At 55.3% G+C, this 22,452-nt stretch overlaps 1 protein-coding gene across 3 annotated transcripts in view; it reads right to left on the bottom strand.

The window, feature by feature from the left end:
• Window positions 1–3,280: 3,280 nt before the first annotated feature.
• Window positions 3,281–22,452, bottom strand: part of SELENOI (selenoprotein I) — a 35,537-nt gene continuing 16,365 nt past the window's right edge. The window contains exons 2-10 of one of the 3 annotated variants that reach the window (XM_074895317.1): window positions 21,123–21,191; window positions 20,689–20,797; window positions 17,604–17,678; window positions 16,891–17,153; window positions 14,642–14,750; window positions 12,863–12,911; window positions 12,229–12,409; window positions 10,579–10,761; window positions 3,281–8,718 (exon numbers count right to left, since the gene is read on the bottom strand). In XM_074895317.1, the coding sequence (XP_074751418.1) occupies window positions 8,602–8,718; window positions 10,579–10,761; window positions 12,229–12,409; window positions 12,863–12,911; window positions 14,642–14,750; window positions 16,891–17,153; window positions 17,604–17,678; window positions 20,689–20,797; window positions 21,123–21,191 (1,155 nt within the window). In that variant the 3' untranslated portion in view covers window positions 3,281–8,601. Of the gene's footprint in view, window positions 8,719–10,578; window positions 10,762–12,228; window positions 12,410–12,862; window positions 12,912–14,641; window positions 14,751–16,890; window positions 17,154–17,603; window positions 17,679–20,688; window positions 20,798–20,880; window positions 20,931–21,122; window positions 21,192–22,452 lie in introns of those variants that run through there. The other 2 variants (XM_074895324.1, XM_074895320.1) reach the window with 2 other exon arrangements.

The raw sequence follows: 22,452 nt of genomic DNA, 5'->3' as shown, positions 1-22,452 counted from the left end.
GAGAGCCCCCCCCATTTTGGGAGGGTGATGTCAACCCATGGGAGTGGAGGGATGTGCCAGGAGCTGCCAGGCAGGACCGTGCCCATCCCCGTGGCGTCAGGGCACCGTGCACTGGCGGGGGGGATGGAGGGGACCATGGCTGGGTAAATACAGGCAGGCAGCTGTGGTGCCAACAGCTCTCCACCCCGGTGAAGCAATGAATTAGTGAATTCTTAGCCCAGTCTGTACAAAGGGGATCGAATCCTGGCTTGTTTGCTTTCTTTCCTAATAAGCTCATGAAAATAAAGTTTAATTTACAGAGCACATTGACCTGTAAGTCCACGAGGTCTGAACGGCCCGTGACCACAGCCTGCGCCGCCGGCACACCATGTGCTGCCGAAACGCTTTTCTTATTAATAATCCCTTAAGTATATTACACCTACCACAACAATCCTCTCAGAAGAAGCCGTTGGGACGGCTGATAAAGGACGAGGCATCGCTTAAATCACCAAGGCTTTAGCCCAGAGGGAAGGCACGTGGACCAGGGCACGGGAAGAGGCCGCGAGGCTCTTGGGTTCTGCTCAAGGCTTTGCCACCAGCCTGCAGCCACCTCTGCTGCTCCCAGGATAGTTTCAGCCACAGATTCCCAGTCTCTGCCCTCACCCTGTGCCCCAGGAGCTGCTCCAAGGTTCCCCAGCCCGGCACTGCGGTGGCTGCTCACCCACATCCCACTATGGTGGGTTAAAGGTGGCCTGGCCAAAGCCCAGCTCCCCCCAAATTCAGCCACAGCCCGAGGGCTTCAGACCCTCTGCTGGTCCCACTGGCTGGAGGGGGGGGATCATTTGTGCCCCACAGAGCTGCAACCCCATCATTTGGAGGAGCAAAATGGCTCCCGGGGCTGTTTCCCACCCACAGTTTCACAGCCGGGAGAGCGTGGATCCTGCCCTAGCAGCACCACCGCCCATCACACACCTTTATCTGAGCAATCCCTGCTGTTTGCAGAAGGAATGCTGGTCGGTGGGCTGGTCACGGCGGTGCAGGAAGGAGCAGCAGCATGGGGCCCCTGGGACCCCCCTGTTCCCTGTCCCGCTGCGGGAAGGCAGAGCTTTCCCAACCACAGAGAGGTTCTGGGCACGGCGGCATCTCTCCAGGGGCACCCAAAGTGCAGGGGGGGGGCACTGGGGCTGAAACCCCCACGACCGCCAACTGCGGTGTCCCTTCCAACGAGTGAAGGGCTGGGGGGGGGATTTAAGGCACGGGGTGTAAATATGGTGCTTCTCAGATGAACTGCTGAGGCCCCCGGGAGCTTCAGGTGGAGAAGCATCACTTTCTGCCCTGGGACGTCGCCCTGGAGAGCTCTTGGCCCCGACCGAAGCTGCCACCAGTCTGTTCCACTCCCATTTTTCCCCATTTCACCCTTTCCTGGGCACTCCTGGAGCTGCACACACAAAGCAGTGACTCAGACCTCCGCATCTGGCTGAAGTTTGATGCAATTTAGTGGCCACAAAGATGCTCCTCCCTGCTTTGCCAATTATCAGGCCTGGCCTAAAGGGCACAGGCAGCATAAAGATGAACCAATAACCAAATTGCATTTGATACCAAAGGGTCAGTCCATGGGTGAGCGCTGGGGGTACAGACAAGTCAGTCAGGTTATACCTAACCGACATCAATCCCACTGACCCCAACGGCACCGCACGACCAGCAATGGGTGGGGTAAATGGTGACACGCAGTCTGCCAGAGAAGGGACGGGAGACAACCAGGTCACCGAGCCAAACACACCCGACCAAGGAAGCCCCACACTGAATCTCCGCACAGCCCGCGTTTACAACAGCCAGACCTGCCCGGAGCCCAGTCCCGGGGGGGCGGGAGGTCCTTCCCCAGCAGGGAACTCTGCCCAGGGCGTCCCCCTCACACACAGACACTGCCCCTCCTGCCAGGGGTCCCAGCTGTTCTCCCTGCTGGGACCCCTGACCTTGGGTTACTCACTGCGGGACCCCTGGGGCTCCTTTACCCCATGGCTCTGGCTGCCAGGCCAGAGCACCCTGGGGGGAGCCTAAAGGGAAACTCACCCCCCTTGGGAAGGGCTGGGGGGATCGCCCACATGTCAGCCTGAATTTGGGGCTGGGGGTGAAACCCCAGCATTTCACTCCCCGAGCTCCACAATGTGTGTTCGGAAGGGGGAAAGCAGCCCCTCTCCCCACCGCTTCGGAGCAAGGACTGTGTGTGTCCCCGGCCACTCCACGTCTCACCACAGCCTCGAGTGACCCAGGAGGGCCAGGATTTCATTCACCCTACCCACACAAAAAGCCAGGCTGGGGCTTGCAGGGGTGTTTTTCCCAATCCCTGACCTCAGCCTCCCTGGTGTCTGTGGTCTCCTTCCCTGTGTGCAGCCCTGGCACTGGGATCAGGAGGGGATCGCCCCGATGAGCACCAAAGCCAACAACGCCAAGGACTCGCTGTGAGGGCAGGCAGCTCAGTTAGGGCAGAAATGAGTCTTGACTTCTCCAGGCCATTGAGCTGCAACCAGGAAAACACCATTTTCCAGTGACACCCAACCTCCTCCCCTCCCAGGGCACCTTGCGGAGCGTGGTCGGGGTGAGCTCCACGTGGGATGAGCCACGATCCTGGCTTCGAGGAGGGCAGGAAAGGGGCGTCCGGTGAAACGCAGCATCTCTGCACACTCCACGTTTGAAGTGGCGCATTCTGGGGCTGACTGTCCTCGGGAGCCCCGTGGCCACAGCCCCACACGGCCCCAGCTCTGCCCGAGCTGTCCATGGAAACAAAGCACCAACTCCAACGGGGTTTGAGGGATTTAATCACTCAGCTGGGGGGGAGACTGTGGGCAGAGCAGAGCAGAGCTTAGCCTGGAGCAAGCTGAACAGCAGCCAGCAGTGTGCCCAGGGGGCCAAGGCGGCCAATGGCATCCTGGCTTGTGTCAGCCCTGGCGTGGCCAGCAGGGCCAGGGAAGGGATCTGAGCCCTGGGCTCGGCACTGGGGAGGCCGCCCCTCGATTCCTGGGTTCAGTGTTGGGCCCCTCACCCCAAAAAGGCCATTGAATGACTCGAGCGTGGCCAGAGAAGGGCAACGGAGCTGGGGCAATGAAGCCGGGCCATGGGGCAGGCACAGCCCAGGGCAAGGCTGTGTTCTCCTTACCCCGTTCTCCCGCGGGGCTGCAGCCACAGAGCTGCCCCAAAGAGCTTTTCCACCACAGTGTAAATTTGGCCCCGCTGCCCAAACCCGGCCCCTTGCGCTGGGCTGCCTGCTCAGAAAAACAACAACAAAAGAGACAAACGCCATTAAAAGGCTTGGAAAATTTTATTCTTTACTGAACTTTAATAGATTTTTTTTGTTTGGTTTAAACACAATAAATATTTCCGTAAGAGCATTTAACAGACTGGAATTCAAACCCACTGCAGCACCTCAACTCCCAGCGCCGGGACCCCGGGGAAGCGATGGGGGGCCCTGGGGCCGCGGCAGCGCCGGGACCGCTGCTCCCCACCAGGCTCCTTCGTCTGATCCACGTTTAGGGACTGAGCTTGGCGCCGGTGGGGAGCCCGGCAGAGCCCCCCCGAGCTCCAGCGGCTCCTCGGAAAGGCTCAAGGAGGGAAGGGACAGAACCAAACCCCCACCCAAGCACCAAACGTGTCTTTCCCCACATCATTTCACAGCCCCGGGAAGAGCGTTGGCTCTCCAGCCCCCCTGGGGGGGGGGGCGCAGAAGGCCGAGCTCCTGAGTCCAGTTTGTGCCTCCAAACTTGTTTCTAGACAGACAAGGTGGCATCACCAACTCCTGCCCCACCCTGCCCACGAGAACTCAACAGCCACAGGGCCAGCGGCCTTGAGATGCTCCAAGGGGCTGCGGAGAAGATCCTTGTTGTCCCCAGGAGCCAGGACAGTTTGCAAAACCACCCAGGTGTAAGGGTTGAGCCTGAAAGGTTCCCGTTTGCACCACGGAGCCCCGCTGGGGGCTGGGTTTGATGCTGCTGCCTTGGTTTGCCTTTAGGTTACCACCGGAGGAGAGAGTGATTCAGCTCTCACTCAGGCCAGGGCCAAAAACAGCCCCAGGACCCACCACCCTCTTCCAGAGGGGCTGACACCAGCACAGACCACCACCAAAACCAGCATCTGCTTCAGCCTGAGGGACAGAGAGGGTCAGGCTGAAGCGCACCCAGGGGGAGCGGGACGGAAGATTCTGATTGACATCTCCAACCTGAAGCACAGCACCAGCTCCTGCCACAGAGCCGCCACGAACAGCCCCTCGGAGGGCGAGCAGAGAATTCCACCAAAAACTCCACTCCTGGGGCAGCGAGACCCCGACCACCTCCTCAAGATCGGCCTAGAGACCTCTCAAGCCAGGCCTAATCACACCTGGATGGGCCAAAAAAGGCTCTTGGAGACCTTTCCCAGAAGCTAAGGGGTAGCACCCATCGTCACCACGTCCCAGCAAGAGCAGCCTCCACGTCACCTCGGCCCCTGCCTTGACACAGCGCGGCCAGGTGGAACGGGGACAGCAGCAGGAGGGGACAAGTTTGCAACCCCAGGCCAGGGCTGGGCTTCTGCGTTAGAAAAGCAAAGAGTAAAGGAGGTTTTAGCTGAGCCCGCTCCATCGCCGCCGAAGCGAGGCCGGCACGCTGCGCCACCAGGTTTTGGGATGGGGGTGCGTGAGGGAAAAGCAAAAATAGGGACAACTGGAAACAAGACTCTGCTTCAGGGAGCAGTTCCTGCAGGCTTTGGAACAAAACAAACCAACAAAAAAGTTTAGAAAGGATACAGACACACACACACACACACCCCCCGCCTAGTTTTGCCACAAACCCAGGTGACCAAAGCTCAGCTACGCCTTGTGTCTGTACAAAAATCAACCCGTTCCCTTGGACCCACCTAATGAAAAAACTCAAGATCTGAGCTAGTTTCCAAAAAGCGCTACTTCTCCGGAGACTTCCCGGGTCCATCACAAGCAGAGATGCTCTCAGAGAAGAGTTTGGCCTTGCTAGAACTGACCTGACTGTGACTGAACCAGCTCTGGGCCTACAAACGGCAGGTACTGAAGGCACTCAGGGGGTAGCATCAAGCCAGGTCTAGTTAAGGAGATGAAGTTTCCAGAGCCTCAGAAGCTCACACCTACACCACCCTGACCCCTGTCTCAGGTGGCTGATGGTCACGGGAGGCTGCTGTGACCGGCGGCAGAGGAGGGGAGTTAACGGCAGCACAGGGCGGGCAGGAAAAAACCAAAATCCCAGGGCGTAGGCGCTGGCTTTTTCTGGGGTTTGCACGCCCCAGGCCAGCCGCGGCGCTCGTACCTGTAAAACGTGGCTTTTACCCCAAGGCCAGGAGGTCCCAAAATCTGCACTTCAAGCCTCAGCCCGGCTCCGCTCGGTGAATTCCTGCGCTAGGTCGGCGCAGAGACCGGGGCGAAAAAGGCTCCAGGCGAGGCCGCCCCTGGGCCTCGGCTGTGGCGACACGTCCCAGGTGCCCACAAAAACCTGCGTGGGAGCAAAACGTGGGGAGGACCAGGAGGCAGCAGCACCAGGCAGCCCTTCCCACAGGGCCCTGCCTGCAGCCCGAGGCCCCACGACCAACATCCCAGCGGGTCTGTGAGGGCCGCACCCTTCCCTGCACTGGGTTTTTTGTTTTGTTTTTTTTTTTTTTCCTGGTCATACTCTGTATCGAGAGAAAATGTGCAAACCAGGTTTAAGAAAGCATAAGCCAGTCCTATTATCAACTCAGCGGGTCCATCAGTAATTAAGAAAAGATGATGAACGCTGTCCCTGGAAGAAGAGACGAGGCAGATCAGCTCTGGAAGGAGGTGAGGAGCGAGGGCACCACGGAGCCAGCCCCGTCCCGAGGAGCAGGTCCCAGCGCAGGGACAGAGTCTGGCCAAGCAGCCACCCCCGGAATACAGTCACCCTCGGCTGCTGTTCGCAAGAAATACCTTTATTCTTAAGACTTAAACCCATGATTATTACTAAATGGTTCGTTTCTCAGCATGCCACAACCCCACCAGGGCAAGATAGTTCAGTCTGTCTTTTGTTTCCATTCCCCTCCCAGAACAGGGGAGCAGAAATCACTTAATTTTTAACAGCCCAAACAGCTTCGCAGCAGCAGCACGAGTCGGGCAGAGTCACACGTGCCCCGAGACCAGGCCTGCTCCCTCCTCGCTCTGCCACAAGCCTGGCAGCACCAGAGACCAGCGAGTCTGTTTTCCAGCACTGATTTCGGGAGATATTTTTCTAGCTTCAAGGTGCAATAAATTAAGGCACCAAAAATCCAAGACTCTCCAAAGATAAAGCCTGTCACAGATAAGAAGCGGTTCCAGTTTTTGAGAGATGTTTCTCCTACAGCACGACAAACATTGGCAGGATTTTAGAGAGGAAGCCCTGCTTCCACAAGTTTGTAACCTCACAGAAGGCTTTTTCAGGGTTTATTACGTGCTGCAAAAGCTCAGCAGCTCACGGCTGGGTGAGACAACAGACAGACAGTGTATTACTGAGACAAAGTGACATCCTACGATTTAAAAATCGGACAACTCACAACACTAGCACCGGCTGAGTCCTCGGGGCCCAGCAGTGCTAGTGGGAAGAGACAGGACAAGGCAAGCTCCAGGCTTGGGCCCCCAGAGCTCAGCTGCAAGCCCACGGGAACCCCTCGGGCATTCCCTGGTTCTGCAAACACGCAGAACTAGAAAGTAAATCACCCAACCTCCGCTTTCTGTCAGTGCTGCTAGCACGATTTTGCTATCTGAACACATCCCATAGGTAGTTGTGCCCCATTTTAAGATTCCCTGTAGTTCTTGTGTGATCACTACTTAAATTTATCTCCCTTCATAATTAATATATTTCATTAAATAGCAAGAGTCAAAAATTCAAGCGCAGCCCAATTCATTTGTACACTTAGGTGTGTTTTTTTTTTTTCCTCTGTACAATGTCAGTATAATAAGATAGGAGTAAGCTACTTTATTTAATAAACTCTGAAAACCATTTGCCCCCTCTCCCAGGTGAGCCACCCTTCCCCAGAGGCAGGGGGGGTCCAGCCACACCAGCACACAGACGGTCAGCCGAGGATGTCAGCCCCGGTGCCAGCTCCCTCCTCGGGGGGCGTACTGTGACCAAAAATAAAACCCAAAAACCCCCTGACATGGCACCCAGGGAAGGCCTGAGCTTGCCTCAGGATTTCAAGCCTCATAGTCTGCATGACAAGGATTCAAATTTACAAAAGAAAAAGCATTTAAATAGTAGTTACAGTCTGAAGGTTTCCTAAGGCAGGAGGAGTCTTCACCTGCAGAAGGAAAATGCTGTGACCGAGCTTCTACGAACCACGTTGCACAATAATCAGTGTAAAAGCGACTTTGTTCCCATGGTAATTACATATGCACAATCTGCTGTGCTTGTTCGCTTCCGGATGCAGCCTTTCCAGAGCCTGGGTTTAAGCTACACTCTTCATTCAAGCACAGGTCTTCATTAAATAAAGTAAACAGAAAAGAAAATCAGCATTCAGTCTTCACCACCCCACTCTAACTCAATTGTGAAACAAGAAAAAAAAAAAAATCAATGCAAACGTGTCTTTTACAAACAGACAGTAAACAAATAGATCCCTGGATGAGACAAGCAGCCACTGGGGATGATGGTTTTTGAAAAATAAAGTGATATCTGGAAATGACCCCACCACACACACGCCTGTGAGCTTTCTGGGATTGCACACACGACCAAGCCAACGCTCCTTAAGGTGCTGCTCCGAGCCCCGGGCGACTGAGTGCCGGCTGAGCCCGGCCACGGGGCGCAGGAGCACGGCGTGACCCAGCAGAGCCGGCCTGGAACAGCGAGTTCTGCTGGGGGGGGAGAGGGGGCAGCTGGGCTCGGCGTTAGGCTGGCGTAAGCCTCGTTCTGCTGCCGAGCGCAGGCCGGACCCTGCTCCCACGCGCGCGGACAGCAACGGGGTCAAGATGTGGCCCCAGGTGGCCACAGCTCGAGCAGGGGAGGCAGAAGCCACCTTCTCACTTTTACAGGAAATTGAGCCCTAATTCTACAAGCCCACCCCAAGGAGAATATTACTAGTTTTGTGTGTTGTTCTTTTTCTCCTCCCACACCCCTTAAAAAAAAAAAAAAAGAAAAAAGTGCAAGTATTTGCCCAAATAAGTATTTGCCCAAGTAGGTGAATGCAGGAAGGCAGGACAGAACGTGGGGGAACTGTCACCATCCGCTCCCAAAGTACCAGCCCGGGACAAGGGCTCTCTAGCAGGATGAGGGACAGACAGGACCCCCCCGACCACCACGATGTTCCCTTCACCTTGCAGAAATGAGCGGTTCTGTTCTGGTGACAGGTCGAGATGCTTTGCTCAGGTAAAGCCATTTGCATCCCCACCAGGCTTTACCGGAGCAAGAGCTGGAGTTTGAGGTTTCACCGGGAACATTCAGCTGGTCTAATATACAGTAATAGCGACCTGCAAGGCTGCTCTCCTCGTCCACTGAAAGCTTGCGCTCACGGAACAGCAGCGGGGGCTGCCCCGTACCAGTCCTGCCCTGGCTGCACCGGATACCGTGCGTACTTTGCCCCGATGTCTGTCCAGAGGATAAGTTTAGATCTGTGGTGATGGTTGAAGTATTTACAGGTATTTGCAGCAGTTATTTACAGGACTTCTGCAGACCGCAAGCCGATTTTCTCTTCCTCCACTCCTAGTCAATCTGGCGTGGGCTTCTTCAGCGAGAAGGGCCGTATATTGAAGTGCCTGCTCAGCTGGCTCACCTGGGGACAAGGCAAACAGGACGGGCTTAGCGAGGCGAGGGGGGACGAGGAGGGAAGCGGGCAGAGCACCAGCCTGGTTCCTGCACGGCTGACAAAGCCCCCGTCACCTTCCTGCACCCGCTTTCCCCACCACTGCCCGCCCTACGTGCTCCCGGAGCCGAGCCCTGGCCCTGCCAGCCCGACGCTGCAGCCAGCCGGGCACGTGGCCCCGCAAGGTGCAGCCTTGCTCCCTTCCCAAAGCTTCCTCCGTAAGCCTGGTCTATCCAGGAGCAGGCTCAGCTCCATCCCTGCCCTGCTCAACAGTCAGAAACACCCGCCCTGAGCCCAGGCACGCAGAATTTTACCTTGTGGTACTGTCCCTCCCAACAATATTTTTATTATTTTGCTTAAATTACTTAGCCTGGGATATCTATATATAAAACCCCCCACTCCCTGAATCCCTTTGCAATTCAAACTGGAGGGCGGGCGCTCTGCATTGACCACCAAGACACACACAGGAGGGTTACAGAGGAGGGGAACCCAACACCGTGCTTTGGATAATCAGGCCCCTTTTACACCAGCCTTTGGGAGAAGCTTTCACCACCTCTCTGGAGGACAGGAGAAAACCAGAGAGGACCAAGAGCTGCACCAGAAAAAGAGCTTTCAGTTTCTAAAAACTGCAGAGAGGAGGATGAAACAGGCCAGCATCTGGTGACAGCACTAAGAGCGAGCAGCACCGGAGACCGAGCTGGGCAGCGGGTCAGGGCAGAGGGTTCCTTCCCCATTGTTTCTCCCAGGCTCAGAGTGGTCAGAGACTTAAAAGGCTCTTCAGCTCAAAGTTCCTTTTATCCTGGGAGAGGAGACTACACAGACGGGTGCTCGGGCAGCTGGAGGAGGGGATGGAGGGGAAGACACGCAGAGCACTGAGCAGCTCGCTGCAGGGGCTGGGCCAGCCTGGGCAGGCAGGGTTACACCATCCGGTCAGGCCCCGTCTCCAGCTCAGATTCCAAGACCAAATTTATTTAAGCTTCTTAGCTATTCAAATCCTTCTTGCATAGAAGCCTCATTACACTAATTGGCAAGACAAGACAACCCGGCTATTATGTTTTTTGCTGTAATTACAGTTCAGACTCGACTCCGGAGGCTCCACGTTAGAGTTGGGGTTCCCAGGGGATGGGGCTTCCCAAGGAGGGAGGGCGCATGGCCAGCTCCGCAGGGGCCATCGGGTCCCTCCCCCTCGTTCTGGGGGCATTTATAACAGGACTCGGTCTCCTCTGAGTCTGCTTTCTCTCATAATCAAAACTCAGGGAGTTGGCCCAGAACAAGGGGAGCAAATCAGACCCTGGATTTCTACACAGCCCCTGCAGCTCCAGTGTCCCCACCTTCCCTAGCAAGGACACCCCCGCTCCATCATGGCTCCCCCAGTGGCTCCAGCGTAGGGCACGAGAGCGAGGTTGCAGATCAAACCAAAGTAACATCGACAGGCAGTTTAACTTTTTATCCTAAAACTCCCAAATTAGGGACTCGCAGCCGATGTGTGGACACGGTGCCTGGTGGAGCTGGTTGCGGGTCACCCACGCTGGCTGTCACCCAAGCTGGTCACTAAGCTGCCACACCAGCCAAGGAGGAGTTAAACACGGCAGCAGAGATGCAAATATTTATTTCAAACTAACCCCCCCGCCATCATGCACTGTGTGAATTGGCTTCAAACCCACACGACAGCCCGCCCAGGCCTCTCGCAAGGAAGTCAGCTCCCGTTTCACACTGCCACGGACGGCAGGACACACAGCCCTTCCCGCTGACGTTCCCATTTTTTAAGCAGACTATTCTCTGCCCCAAAGAGCCCCCGAGCAAAGCCTGCCGTCAGCTGGGTCCACCTACCACGACCACTCCGTAGTGGATGTGTGCCAGGGTGAGGAAAGCTGTTAACAAGTAGAGGAGAAGCGTTTCGCTGTTGGGGGCGAACCCAGACACCACCACGAAGAGCACCCCAGCTATGGGGAGCAGCATCCAGTTGAGAGGCTGGCAGCGTGTGCTGCTCATCTGACAGACGATCAGTTGGCACTGCAGGAAGAGAAAGCTGTCAGGGCTTGCACCCAGGATCAACTCCGCAAGCCCAGAGCTGTCCGGAGCGCAGAGAGGACGGTCACACATGTGCACAGAATCCCAGAACCATCTGGGTTGGAAAAGCCCTTGCAGCTCCCCCAGCCCAACCATGAGCCTCCCCCTGACCGTTCCCAACTCCCCCAGATCCCTCAGCGCTGGCTCAGCCCGACTCTTCAACCCCTCCAGGGATCCCGGGGACTCCCCCCTGCCCTGGGCAGCCCATTCCAACGCCCAACAGCCCCTTCTGCACAGAAATCCTTCCTCAGAGCCAGCCTGACCCTGCCCTGGGCAGCTTGAGGCCATTCCCTCGGGGCCTGGCGCTGGGGCCTTGGCTCCAGAGACTCATCCCCCCTCTCTGCCCCCTCCTGGCAGGGAGTTGCAGAGGGCCAGGAGGTCTCCCCTCAGCCTCCTCTGCTCCAGACTGAACCCCCCCAGTTCCCCCAGCCGCTCCCCAGCAGACCTGTGCTCCAGACCCTGCCCCAGCTCCGTTGCCCTTCTCTGGCCACGCTCGAGTCATTCAATGGCCTTTTTGGGGTGAGGGGCCCAAAACTGAACCCAGGAATCGAGGGGCGGCCTCCCCAGTGCCGAGCCCAGGGCTCAGATCCCTTCCCTGGCCCTGCTGGCCACGCCAGTGCTGACACAAGCCAAGATGCCGTTGCCCTCCTTGGCCCCCTGGGCACTCTGCTGGCTCCCGCTCAGCCAGCTGGCAATCACACTCCCCAGGTCCCTCAAATACCGTACCAATGGTCTCCACTTACAAGCACCACCAAGCAGTTTCCTCCCCCTCCCTGCCCCGAGTTTCTCACTCAGGATCTTTCTTTGTATTAGAATTCCTGTGGGACACACAGAGCAAAGCCTCCCGTGGGGGAGGAAGGTAAAAGGGAAACAGGCATCGAGGGCATCTTTAAACGAAAAGGGAATTCCCTTGAGCAGAGCGAGCCGTACCAGCCCGCACGAGCTGCTGGAGCCAGGGCACGGAGGCACAGAGCTCACACATCTGAGGCGACGAGCAGAGGTGCCTTTGTGAAGGCCTCGAGCAAGCACAGATGCAATACGCAGCTAAACCGGATTTTGGCAAAGCTTTAGTCCCCAGTTTTTAAGTTTATCCCCAAAAAGGAAGCAGGAACTCCTTTGGTATTAGGAGTTTGCTGTTCGCAACACAGAGGGTGCACGCATGCGTATAAACACTCACTTTAACTCATTCTCTAGTTTCTCAAGAGAGTTGCAGCACAAAATTCAGAGACCCCAACCCCTGTCTACTTTCCTGCTTGTTCCTTCAACCCTAGCAAAATCGTAAAGCTGTTAAGTCACAATTCCCTTCTCTCCTCACATCCGAGCTGGTCTCTTCCTTCCTGCCTCCCAAGCGCTCTGGCAGGTTCACACTTCCCAGGGGATAAACCGGAGCACGAAGCAAAAGCCACTTACAGAAATGTTAGCAAAGGCTGTTCCAACCATGAAATAGAAGAGCCTGGGATGGACCTCCAGGATGTCTGTCGGGGACACGAAGATCCATGTGGTGCAGAGCAGGAACAGCAACACTGGGGACACCAGTGGCAGCATGATTTCATACACAGAGTGGTGCTTCAAGGTGTTGTTTTTATAGGCCCTGAAAGGCAAGCGAAAACCTGAAAACACCTGGAACCACAGCCGAGAAACACCCGGTCCCTGCTGCAGAACCTCACTGGCCATTCTGCTACTCAGAACTGCTGCTACCAGTCACAACCTGTCAGATGAGGAAGGTGCACACCTTCATTTTAGCCCCCAAACCTCCCAAATTCCAGAAGCACCTGGTCACCCAGCTCTCTGGGTTGTGACCACCAGGACAAGCCTAGAAAAGTCGGGGACCCTTCCGCAAGACCCTGCTGAGCAGGCTGCCGGCCCACTCCTCCCACTGCACCCTGCAAACTGGGACCTTCTGGTGTGTCAGAACCACTTTGTCACACTGAGAACAGTCTGAAAACTCCTAAGGGAGGGGGGAAAAAAAACGCTCCAGGAGGCTTTGGGGGCTCTTGCCAAGGTGTTAGTGCAGGGAGGGAGACCCGAGGACAGAGGAACTTACTTGTAGAAGTTATACAGGCTCATGGGCAGCGTCACAGTGAGAGCGCAAGCTGGAAGAGAAAGAGCCACGTTATTACCCCACGAAAGAGGGAGACCAGCACGTGCACCCCCCGGAGGGGCAGGCGGTCGTGCTCTGGTTTAAGCTGCTTGCACCAAAAATAGCTCTGAGGTGCGCCAAGACTAGCTCGGCACGTTTAAAGGTAGGTGCTCCTAATTCTGGTCCAAGAGCTGTAATTATAAGTTCAGGTCTGCTATAAATTAAAGCCATTTCAATTTTGAAGATGCATTAAGGAGCACAGTATTATGCTTTAAACAGTTAAAAGTTTAATTATAACACTGTCTTTCTTTAATGAGACACGAGGCGAGTTCAAACTCCACAAGTGACATGGCTGGGCACAACAGTTTTCAGTCTTCATAATAAAGCCAATTTTCTAGTTCTCCCACTGCGAGCAAGAATTTTGAGTTCCCACTGCGCAAAAAAAAGTTATCGCCGTTTAACCTGACGAATGATACAAAAAGTCTGAGTCATTTTGAAAAAATTTAGACCTCAATAAGAAACATCATTGGCTACACTCAAAGCCGTGAGTCTATCCTAACTCCCTCCATGTTTATCTAGCAGCAGGTATTTTAAACAAAGCTGTAAATATTCCTGCTTTGAATAACCCAGCTCCTGTCCTAGTGCATAAACCCAGCCAACGTGCTCTATTGCATTTATTATTCATATGTTAAGTCACACGACTGCCAAAGGAAATCTCAGAATATCCACCTGATTAAGAAAAGTGCAAGCATTAAATTTAACACAGTTCAAGACATATTGACTGGAAATTAAGTAGCTACAGTTAACCCCTAAAGTAAGGGATGTAGACTAAGAAAGATTGAACTGAGCAACAACTTCTGAAGAAGCCAAACTGCATTAAGCAAAGACAGCTCAGCCCCGCTAAGCTTCACCTGCATTACTCTCCTCTTGGCAGTGGCTTGTTCTGACTGACCACTGGAGAGAGAGGCTGGGCTTTTATTTAATTTTTTTTTTAATTTGAGGGGTGGATGGAGGCCAGCATCCCCAAACAGCAAAGGGCTTTTTTTCCCCATCTCCGTGGCCGTAACTTCTCTCCTGCAGCAGCCCCAGGCTCCCACGGGGTTGCGTTTTGTTGTTTGGGTTTTTTTTTAAAGAAACTGTGCTTTTTTTTTTGAAACTGGGCAACGTGAAGGCCAGCGCTAGGGCAGCGCAGCGATTCAGAGGAGATACCTTTTCACGCTCTCACAGTCCCAGGCACGACTGAGACTCCTGTTTAGCACCCAGGGGATGCTGAACTCCAGCTGCCCCCCAGCACACCCAGCTCTGAGCAGCAGCCACGACCTTTGTCCTCTCTCCTCTGCCCACCACACCGAGCCACCAACCATTCCGTGGGTCTGCACACTCAGCCCCAGGTAGGCAGCGCCGGGGCTGATCCCCCGAGCAGCAGCACACACCTATACCCTCAGCACTGGCACAAAATATATCCGAGGCGTGAGCGCAGTGCTCCGCTTCCTCGTGGTTTTTTTGGTCAGCACAGACCCAGGCACGCTGGAGTTAACTACTGCAGAGTAACTACACAGGAGACAACCCTCGGAAATCCTGGGGAGGGGCAGGCTGCAAGAACACCCTCAATTAGTCACTTCAATAACAGCCTACAGGAGCTTTCATTACAGCAAACAGAACAGCTTCATCATATAATTAAGACATTGGGTTTCGTTAAAAAGGTGGAGTTTAAAAGACAGGCTTCAACATGGAGTTTCTTACCAATAATCATTGCAGTGAATAGGTCTCTATATAAGAAATTAAACAGGAAAGGTGCATACCAAGCCTCAACTCCCACAATGGCCGTCACTATGTAGACAATTGAAATGGTCTGAAAGGAAGCACAGGACAAGCAGGCGTGAGCAATCAGGCAGGCAAGCCTGGCAGCACCCGACCCGGCAGCACCACGCACAGGCCAGGCAGCTTCAGGGAAAGGCTGCTCCAGAGCTACGCGGCAAGCTATACCCAGGTCTCCTGGTCGTGATACATTCAGTTCATCCCGCTCAAGATAGATTCAATTCTCTCCTCCGGCAGGAAGGAGGAAAATTAAAAAAAAAAAAAAAATTAAAAAAAACCCCCACAAACATCCTGGTTTTGGTCTAATAAGTGTGGTAGCTGAGCTGCTGAGGAGGATACAACCAGGAGCAGCTCTTTGAGCAAAGACGCCCTCACATGGCTTGAACTCTCCAGATGCCTGCAGCACAAGCAAGAGGTTTTATACTACAGGTTGCAGTGACCCTGGAGGGTTTGTTCAGGGCCTCTTTCTTATCCTTCTGGTGAAGCAATTAGACAGGGAAAAAGCTAACAAGGGCTATTTCAGTTTTAAGAGTAACCCTGAGGGTGGGTGAAGCACGCTGCAGGGTAGCTTAGCCCTCCACCCCCTGCCCTTCTGCAAGGGGCAGAGATCTGAAAGCAGGAGGGTTGTGCAATGCTTCTGGAGAAAGGGATCAGAGTATAGTCAGAGGGGACCAGTTACAGCCTCCTTTTACCAGTAGAGGCAATTACTGCAATTAATGCAGCTGTATCAACTGAGCTCTCCTACAACTCGCTGCGCCTCCCACCCAGCGGCCGATAAACCAGAAGGTACAGGAGGGCTGTGTGCCGGGAGGCAGCATGCTGGCGAGCAGCGACGGGGAACTGCATCGTCCAGAGCTCGCTCCCCGCTCCGTGGGCTCTCCAGAAAGAGCTTCCTGCAGAAAAGTCCTTCCCAAGAGACCGACGTGCCAACGTACCGAAGGGTCCATCACCGTCCGTCTCAACAGCGACCATGGTACCGAGAGGCACCTCCCCAGGAACCCTGGCTCCAGGCACAGGGATTAACGAGCCAATTAGTTACTCCGTTCTGTTTTGGCATGCTTCCTCCTAGTGCCAAAAGACACCCCAAGCCTCTAGACTTGAATTTGCCCACTCTGCCTTAGCAGGAAACTTAACTAGAGCAATGATTTAGATGGCCAAAACATGCATCTTTGGACAGCAGGAACCAGGCCATATTCATTCTTCAAGCCCTGTTTGTTTGTGGTGAGTCCATTTACCAAAGCTACTTGGCACAAAATAAAAACCAGAGCGCACAAACCTCCTTGGATTTCACAGTTTTGAGCAGTTCAACCCTAGTGTCATGTAAGCCCACCCCATTAAAGCAATTCTAGCACAAAGTCACAGAATCCCAGAATCATCTGGGCTGGAAAAGCCCTTGCAGCTCCCCCAGCCCCACCACGACCCTCCCCCTGACCGTTCCCAACTCCCCCAGATCCCTCAGCGCTGGCTCAGCCCGACTCTTCAACCCCTCCAGGGATCCCGGGGACTCCCCCCTGCCCTGGGCAGCCCATTCCAACGCCCAACAGCCCCTTCTGCACAGAAATCCTTCCTCAGAGCCAGCCTGACCCTGCCCTGGGCAGCTTGAGGCCATTCCCTCGGGGCCTGGCGCTGGGGCCTTGGCTCCAGAGACTCATCCCCCCTCTCTGCCCCCTCCTGGCAGGGAGTTGCAGAGGGCCAGGAGGTCTCCCCTCAGCCTCCTCTGCTCCAGACTGAACCCCCCCAGTTCCCCCAGCCGCTCCCCAGCAGACCTGTGCTCCAGACCCTGCCCCAGCTCCGTTGCCCTTCTCTGGCCACGCTCGAGTCATTCAATGGCCTTTTTGGGGTGAGGGGCCCAAAACTGAACCCAGGAATCGAGGGGCGGCCTCCCCAGTGCCGAGCCCAGGGCTCAGATCCCTTCCCTGTCCCTGCTGGCCACGCCAGTGCTGACACAAGCCAGGATTGCCATTGGCCCTCTTGGCCAACATCACACAAGCACTCTTGGAAAGCTCTCCTCCTCAACGCCTGGAGACAGGCTGAAGACACCCACCTCCAGCGAGCGTTGCAGTGACCAATTTACAAGGCTCTGGCCACGTGGCAGAGCCACACGCACCCCTCTGCACCCCAGCAGTTTGTGGAGCTTCTGCCGAAGCCAAGCAGTGGCCGTGGCGTGTACTTACCACCTGGCTGATGTCATATCCCCAGGGCAGGAAGAGGATCCCTGTGTTATACTTCTCCCAGTGGGAGAGGATGAATGAAAACAAGACCACCCATAAGAGGAGGTAGAGAACGAAGACACTGACACCCGTAGAACCACGTCCAAAGGTGGAGTAGACTGTCACAACAAAGTATACACATGCCCAGCTGTCCAGGCCGTGATCAAAGAGCTCTCCCAGGGGCGTGCTGGAGTTGGTCCGGCGAGCCTGTTTCCCGTCAACACCATCTGGGAAGAGAAGAAAGAGAAATGGGGAGTTTTGCTGGACACCTCCACGAAGGAACGGGCCAGTTTGCAGCTGAGAGCAGCAGCTTTCGCAACCTCCATCCTCTAATGAGGAGCGTGCTCCCCACCCCACTGCTCTCTTTGAGACTGAAAACTGCAACAGTCTGACAAGATTCTATTTATTTCAAGTGGACCAGAGACAGTTTCACAATTCATCTCAAGGTCAGTTCCAGCATCCTTTCACAGCAACTGCTCTGGGACTGCTTCCTTCTACCCACTTTGCAAAGCACCTCCCAGAAACTGCTCCAGCAGACCAAGCAGCAAGTGAGTTCGGGCATGGCAGAAGCCCAGAATCAAAAATTTCTCAACAGGCTCCGAGATAAGATGACACGCAGCCGGAGCGTGAAGAGATGACAGGCACAAAGCCCCACCATCAACTAGATGAAGTCTTACCTAACGTATAGGCGATGAAGTTGAGGAGCCCCACAACGACCCACACTCCATTTGGGACGTGCTGGTGATCAGGAGCTGCAGAGATCAGAAAGACCCATGTCAGGGCAGCTCTGTGCGTACTGCTAGCGGGTTGTTTTGGCACAAGAGGCACAGCAACACGGGCCAGCAGCTCACCAAGACAAAGCACCTACAGAGCTCAGTGAAACTGAGATGTTGGCTTTCCAGGATGTGACGGCAGAGTTGTTCCACAACAGCACGTCAAAGTGGGTCACCAAGGACTTTGCTTTCCAGGACATACTTGTCCTCTGTCCCCAGCTCCCCAAAGTCACGGGATCTGGGAACTGGCGGCAGCCGGAGCCAAATGCATCACATGCAAGTGTGTGCAGATCAGACTCTCCTCAATCACTTGCTCAGAGCATCAAGTGGAGCCTCTTGAAGATGTGGCAACATTCCCCCCAAGCCTCCAGCCCCTCCTTAACAGCATCTCCAACCTCCTCCAGCTGCATTTCAGGAGACAACCAGCTTTACTGTCTGCACCTCAGGGAGCCCAAAGGTGCATTGGAAAAAAAAAGCAAGAAGAAACACGGCTTCCTGGCAGCAGCCTCGGGGCGGGGGTGCTCATGGAGGTGTCCTTGGGGGAACAAGGAATCTGTGAAATGCCACCTCCCGTTTCCTTACAGCAGCACGATGGTGCCTTTCCAGGAGCAAGTGGAGGGCATCACATCTACAAAACCATCCAAGGAGGGGGGAAGGCAGAAGCTTCTGGAGGCCTCACCAGCAAAATTAAGCAGGACACGCAGAACTTGGATGTATAAAAGGGTCCCAAAGCATGAGCTTCACCATCCCTTTGGCAGAGCTCAATTTTCTGGACATCCAGTGTCCTGGGGATTCTTACACTGAGCTTCCTTCCCCAAGTGACTACTGCCAGCTTTTCTTCCTACAGCTCATGGACCAAAACACAGTGCAAATCTTGGCTAGCAGCACTGATGCCAGCCGAGCTTCTGAAAGCCCTGGCATACTGAAAACAGTCCTTGTCTACCTACCAACAAAGACAATCCCAAGGAACCAGTATTTTTCCCCACTTAACTGTGTTTTAGTGATTGAGTCACTTTTCAAAGAACTAGATCAACTCTTCTGAGCAACCTAAACCAAACCTGGCAGAGGCAAAGGCAGAGGAAAATACAGAGAGGAAGCTATTGGTAAGTGACTGAGAATAATCATTTCCCTGGGACACCCCCATGAGGAAGGGGACACAACTGAACCTGATGAACACGGGTAGGACCCTGGGAACGACTGACCTGCCAGCCTCACCGCTGTGGCTGGGAAGGTCATGGAGCAGATCCTCCTCGAAGCTGTGCTGAGGCACGGGGAGGACAGGGACGGGGATTTGGGACAGCCAGCGGGGCTGCACCAAGGGCAAGGCCTGCCTCAGCAACCTGGGGGCCTTCCAGGGTGGAGTGACAGCATCCATGGGCAAGGGAAGAGCTATAAATGTCATCCGGGCGGGCATCTGTAAGGCCTCTGACACAGTCCAACATAACAACCTCTCTGAACTGGAGAGAAATGGGGTTGATGGGTGGGCAGTTGGTGGGTGAGGAATTGCCTGGCTGGTCACACCCAGAGGGTCAATGGCTCAATGTCCCGATGGAGATCGGTGACGAGTGGGGTCCCTCAGGGGGCCGTACTGTGACCAGGACTGTTTCATATCTTCCTCAGGGACACAGACACTGGGATCTGAGTGGGGCGGGTGACAGCCTGAGGGACGGGATGCCATCCAGAGGGACCTGGACAAGCTCCAGAAGTGGGACCGTGTGAACCCCACGAGGTGCCACAAGGCCAAGGGCAAGGTCCTGCCCACGGGTCGGGGCGATCCCTGGTATCAACCCAGGCTGGGGGTGAAGGGATGGGGAGCAGCCCCCAGGAGAATGACTTGGGGGGTCGGTGGATGGAAAACTGCCTGTGAGCCGGCAATGGGGGCTGGCAGCCCAGAAACCCCCCGTGTGCGGGGCTGCCCCCAGAGCAGGGGGGGCACAGGGCCGGGGGGGATTCTCCCCCTCTGCTCCGCTCTGGGAGACCCCCCTGCAGGGCTGGGTCCAGCTCTGGGGCACCAACAGCAGAAGGACACGGACCTGCTCCAGCGGGGCCAGAGGAGGCCACGGAGATGCTGGGGGGGGTGGAGCCCCCCTGTGAGGACAGGCTGGGAGAGTTGGGGGGTTCAGCTGGAGGAGGGAAGGCTCCGGGGAGACCTTAGAGCGGCCCCCCAGGGCTGAAAGGGGCTGCGGGAAAGGGGGGAGGACACTTTTTACAAGGGCAGGTAGTTAGGATAAGGGGGAACGGTTTTAAGCTGACAAAGGGGAGATTTAGATGAGATCTGAGGCAGAAATTGTTCCCTGTGAGGGGGTGAGGCCCTGGCACAGGCTGCCCAGAGAAGCTGTGGCTGCCCCCTCCCTGGAAGGGCTCAAGGCCAGGTTGGACGGGGCTTTGGGCAACCTGGGCTGGGGGAAGGTGGCCCTGCCCGGGGCAGGGGGGTAGGACTAGATGGAAAAGGTCCTTTCCCACCCAATCCGTTCTGTGATTCGATGGCTACTGTTAAAAAGTTCCAAGCTCTGCACATCATTGCCTTATGCAGAATGGTGAAACCCAGAAAGAGGATTTTGCCTTTATTGGTCCAAACATGGCACCGGCATGTTTTTGCAAGAGGGCAAGTAGCTGGGATGCAGAGAACAAGGCTCTACCTGTTGACTTCAGGGAAGCAGTTTCCTACATGACCCTGTTAAGATTTTGAAACGAGGGCACTGGATTCTTTTCTGCTCTGTAGACAGAGGCGATTCCTACTCCAGATTCCGGCTGCTTCCTCGGCCCCCGCCCGCAGCCCGCCCAGCTGCCGGAGGGGAGGAGCTGCACTCGGACAAGGCCTCCTCATGAAGCCCAGCCAGTTCAACCCCTCAGCTCTGCCCCAGCCCCCTGCCTCTGGGAAGGCCCAGACTAAGAGACCTGATCAACGAGCACCAGAAGTGACAGCAGAGGAGGTGACAGACTTCACCATTCCGATGCTTCGCACCCAACCAGGAACATGCAGCCTTACCAGAAGCATAAAAGTCAGGGTCGAAGTATGCCATGAGGAAGAAGTTGAAGACAAGCAGCAGGAAGCCAGAAAACGTTATCAAATTTGGGGCCAGCCAGGTAGGGAAGATCTATGGGAAAGCAGCAAAAGAACACATGAACTCATTAAAACATGTAATAAGGACCACATGCTGCTCCCAGCCACGGCAGAGACCTGGTTACAATCGTCGGGGCGTTAGACAACACTGCTTAGTCGCATCTGGCGTATCAGGGGACAGCAGGAAGCTTTAAGCTGCAGCACAGTGAGCTCGGGGCAGGCTCCAGGCTGGAAGACAGCAGCCTCTGGAATTAGTCGCACCACAAACGAAGCAGGGCTTTTGGGCGGGCAGTTTTACAGAGATGGCTTTGTGGTGACTGAAGTTTTGCTGGTCGAGTCGGGGCAGGATGAGGTCTCACCTTCACTATCGTGTTCCAGAAGGGATGCATGACGTACAGAGAGAGGGGGTTGCTGTCCACGGCACTGTACTGTGAACGACAAGGAAAAAACAACAACAAAAACAAATAGTTGGGGCTCCAACACGACTTGTGAAAAGCCAGAGATCCCAAATACTGAGCTTACCATGAGGACACCTGCTCCCTGAGTCTTGGCATTGCAAGAACACTCGGACCAGGGACAGAATCTCCCCAGGGATGGTGCTAAACCACCCAAAAAGCACCCACCAGCTCCAGCGACACCGACCACGGACCCGCAGAGGCAGCTCTCAGGTTCCCCTCTCATGCCCCCCACCCCGCCCTTCCGCAGGCAGCGGCCCCGCGAGGAGGAGGGTGGGTGACATGCCCAGCGCAACAGTTCTTGGGAGGGGGGAAGAGACTCGGGGACACACAATCTCTTTTGCAGCCAACGCCCCACACCGCAGGCCCGGTGATGCTCTTCACAAGCTGGAGAAGAAGGGACAGTCCCAGGGCGCCCACGCCCACACCGTGGGACCGATCCCGCGGGGACTGCTTGAGCAATCCTGCAGAGTCCCGCCCCAAAGGGCTGGAGTTTGCATTTCCAAAGGGGGAGAATCGGTGGGTGAACAGCAGGAGGCCCGTGGGCACCCCACGCAGGACGCAGGACAGGTCTGAGGGCTCCTCTCTATTCAGGAGCTGAGATTTCTGCAGAGGCAGCTGCTGCCCTCAGGAAACGGGGAGGAAGAGCTCTTACCCCTCATCCCGCTGCTTTTAGGTCATTTGAGGTGGTTGGGGCAGGTATATGGTGGGGAAAATAAAAATAGAAATAAAAATGAAAGACCCAGACAAGCCACGAAACGGTTTCCAGCTCGAAAGTTAAAATTTGACATCATTTGGCTCTCAAGATCACCACAAGCTGTTACCTGCTCTCCAGCTCACAGCCCTTCCCAGCAAAGATTACCCCGTCTAAAGTCTTCTTCCCCAAGTAACAGTTTGATAAGAAACTGTTGATAAGAGAAATTTCATAGGATACGAAACTGCTTGGCTGAGTGCTCAGTGCTGAGCTCGTGGCACCTGCCCACCCTGGGCACCCACAGTTGGGACAACACCCTCAGAGCTCCCCGGAGTCGGCGCCCGCTGCCACCCCACGCGAGTCTAATCCCAAATTCACGAGCAGCATCAGGGAAAGCTGAGACTCCAGCCCTCCTCTCCACCCCAGACATAACCTCTGCACCCCACGAGATAAGGTTGGCAAAAAGAAACCCATCAGCGACAGGTCCCCACCCACCCCCCGGCCTTGAACCCGCCACCCTCTCCGCACCCACAGCCTGCT

This window comes from Athene noctua, chromosome 1, assembly GCF_965140245.1.
Source record: "Athene noctua chromosome 1, bAthNoc1.hap1.1, whole genome shotgun sequence".
Classification (NCBI taxonomy): domain Eukaryota; kingdom Metazoa; phylum Chordata; class Aves; order Strigiformes; family Strigidae; genus Athene; species Athene noctua.
Note: the sequence above shows the minus strand (reverse complement) of the source record. Positions and strands in the feature narration are given on the sequence as shown.